This window comes from Leptosomus discolor, chromosome 7, assembly GCF_034619465.1.
Source record: "Leptosomus discolor isolate bLepDis1 chromosome 7, bLepDis1.hap2, whole genome shotgun sequence".
Classification (NCBI taxonomy): Eukaryota; Metazoa; Chordata; class Aves; order Leptosomiformes; family Leptosomidae; genus Leptosomus; species Leptosomus discolor.
Genome location: NC_141397.1, coordinates 51,173,659 through 51,175,587, shown reverse-complemented (window position 1 = coordinate 51,175,587; position 1,929 = coordinate 51,173,659). Strand labels below are relative to the sequence as shown.

General features: G+C 36.3%; 1 protein-coding gene across 1 annotated transcript; it reads right to left on the bottom strand.

The window, feature by feature from the left end:
• Positions 1–375: 375 nt before the first annotated feature.
• On the bottom strand, positions 376–1,455 carry AGTR1 (angiotensin II receptor type 1). The gene has a single exon (XM_009959091.2). The coding sequence runs from the start codon at positions 1,453–1,455 to the stop codon at positions 376–378; it is 1,080 nt and encodes a 359-aa protein (XP_009957393.1).
• Positions 1,456–1,929: the final 474 nt, after the last annotated feature.

The following is a 1,929-nucleotide window of genomic DNA, read 5'->3' as shown; positions in this document are numbered from 1 at the left end:
TGTATGTGCAAAACAGGTCCTTCACAATTAATGTAATTTATACAAGCTTTTCCTTTAAAAAGTCCTCTAAACTTAAGCTAGGAGTTTTCTCTACCCTTCTTCTGTAGCTCTGAGTAAATGGCAGGATGCTGACAAACTCTGACGTGCCTGTCCACCACTTATGTTGCTTTCAGTAATGAAATCAAAATGAAAACCAAGCAGTCCTCTTCACAATGGAAAATAAAAGGCCACTGCTAAATCTTAACAGTATGATTTCTCTGATGTAATGTTTCTGTAATGAGCAGTAAGCTGTCATGTTCAGGACTGCAGATGAATTTTGTCATTCTTGCCGTTTCGTTCACAAGGTTGTTCAAAAAAAGTATATTGCAAAATGCATCACTGTGTGTCGAAAGACCCGGCAGTCTTTTTAGTGTGCAAGCGTATATTTTCTGGTGGCCGATATGAGAGGGAGCTCATTTTTGTTGTTAGGCTTGGATGTGTGCTGACATTTGGTGGAATGTATTTTATTAGCTGAAGGAAGTATTTTTTAAAGTTTTTTCCAAAAAAAACATAAAAAAAAGGATTCAAACAGTTGTTAAAGTAAGCGATGCAAATGGTGAAGGGCATAGCCGTATCTACAATATCAGTGATTTTGCAGTCTGTTATTACATGTAATTGAATTAACACATCCAGAAAAGTGAATACTTGATGAGGAATCCAGGAAAAGAAGAAGAAAAATACTATTGCCACAATCATCTTAAAAATATCATCGTTTCTAGTCTTATTTTTTTGAATTTGATATGCCTTCTTCAGCGTCTTCCAAATTAAGGTGTAGCTTGTTAATATGATCAGAAAAGGAATTAAAAAGCCAAGCAAATTTTTGGATAAACCTAACCCGACCCGGAGCGTTGTGTTATTGTTGTCATACCGAAAGCCACAGACTGTCATGTTCAAGTTCTCAGCAAAGAATATATTACGGTGAATGATGACGGGCAAACTGGCCACACCGGCGAGAAGCCAGATGACGATGCAAGTTATTCTGGCAACAAACATGGTACGCCGAATTCGGGACTTCACCGGATGTACTATGGCCAGGTACCGGTCAATACTAAGGCATGTGAGGAGGAACACACTGGCGTACAGGTTGAAACTTATCCCCGCTGATGCTAACTTACATAAACAGTTGCCGAAAGGCCACTGGTACTCCATGGCTGTGTAGGCTGCCCAGAGTGGCAGAGTTATTAAAAAACACAAGTCAGCCAGTGCCAGGTTTAGAAGAAAGATGCTGGCTACCGTTTTTAATTTCATGTAGCAGTAAATGACAATAACAACCAGGCTGTTCCCAAATATGCCTACAATAAAGATGATGCTGTAAACAGTTGGAACCATAATGTAGATGTAACTGTGCCTTCCTGAAACGGGACAGTCGACATGGATTCTTTTAACTGTTTCTTCAGTAGAGTAATTTGGAATCATCTTGATCTCTTCAGTAGTAACCAAGTTTCAGGGAGAAAACACGAAGTTCACACCTAGGAGGGAAAAAAAAGGAAGAAAATATTATTCATGACAGGGATTTCATTTTTAAAAAGTTTCAATTAAATGCCAAGTTTTTGTCTAATACAACGTGTCAACGTCTTTGAATGTAAAAATCAGCCATCTTCAAGTGTTTTCTCAACTAATTTCTACTTTAATATAGACTGTTTGCAGAATAAACCAGAGGTAAGAATGTCCGCATTTGGCCAAACATTGTTAGATTATTTTTAATATAAATGAAATATATTTTTATAAATATAAATTAAATATAAATCTAACAAACTTCTTTCAATTACCAAGGTTCGAATTTAAAATAAGACTGGTTAGTGAACATATATCATAAAAATAATAATAGAGACTCAAAATAGCAGATCACTATAAATTCAGTTTAGGTAATTTTCTTTCCATAACTAGTGA

What these genes read in the sequence shown, in the direction of transcription:
- AGTR1 (XM_009959091.2), bottom strand. Translation starts at nt 1,455, where the DNA reads ATGATTCCAAATTACTCTACTGAAGAAACAGTTAAAAGAATCCATGTC.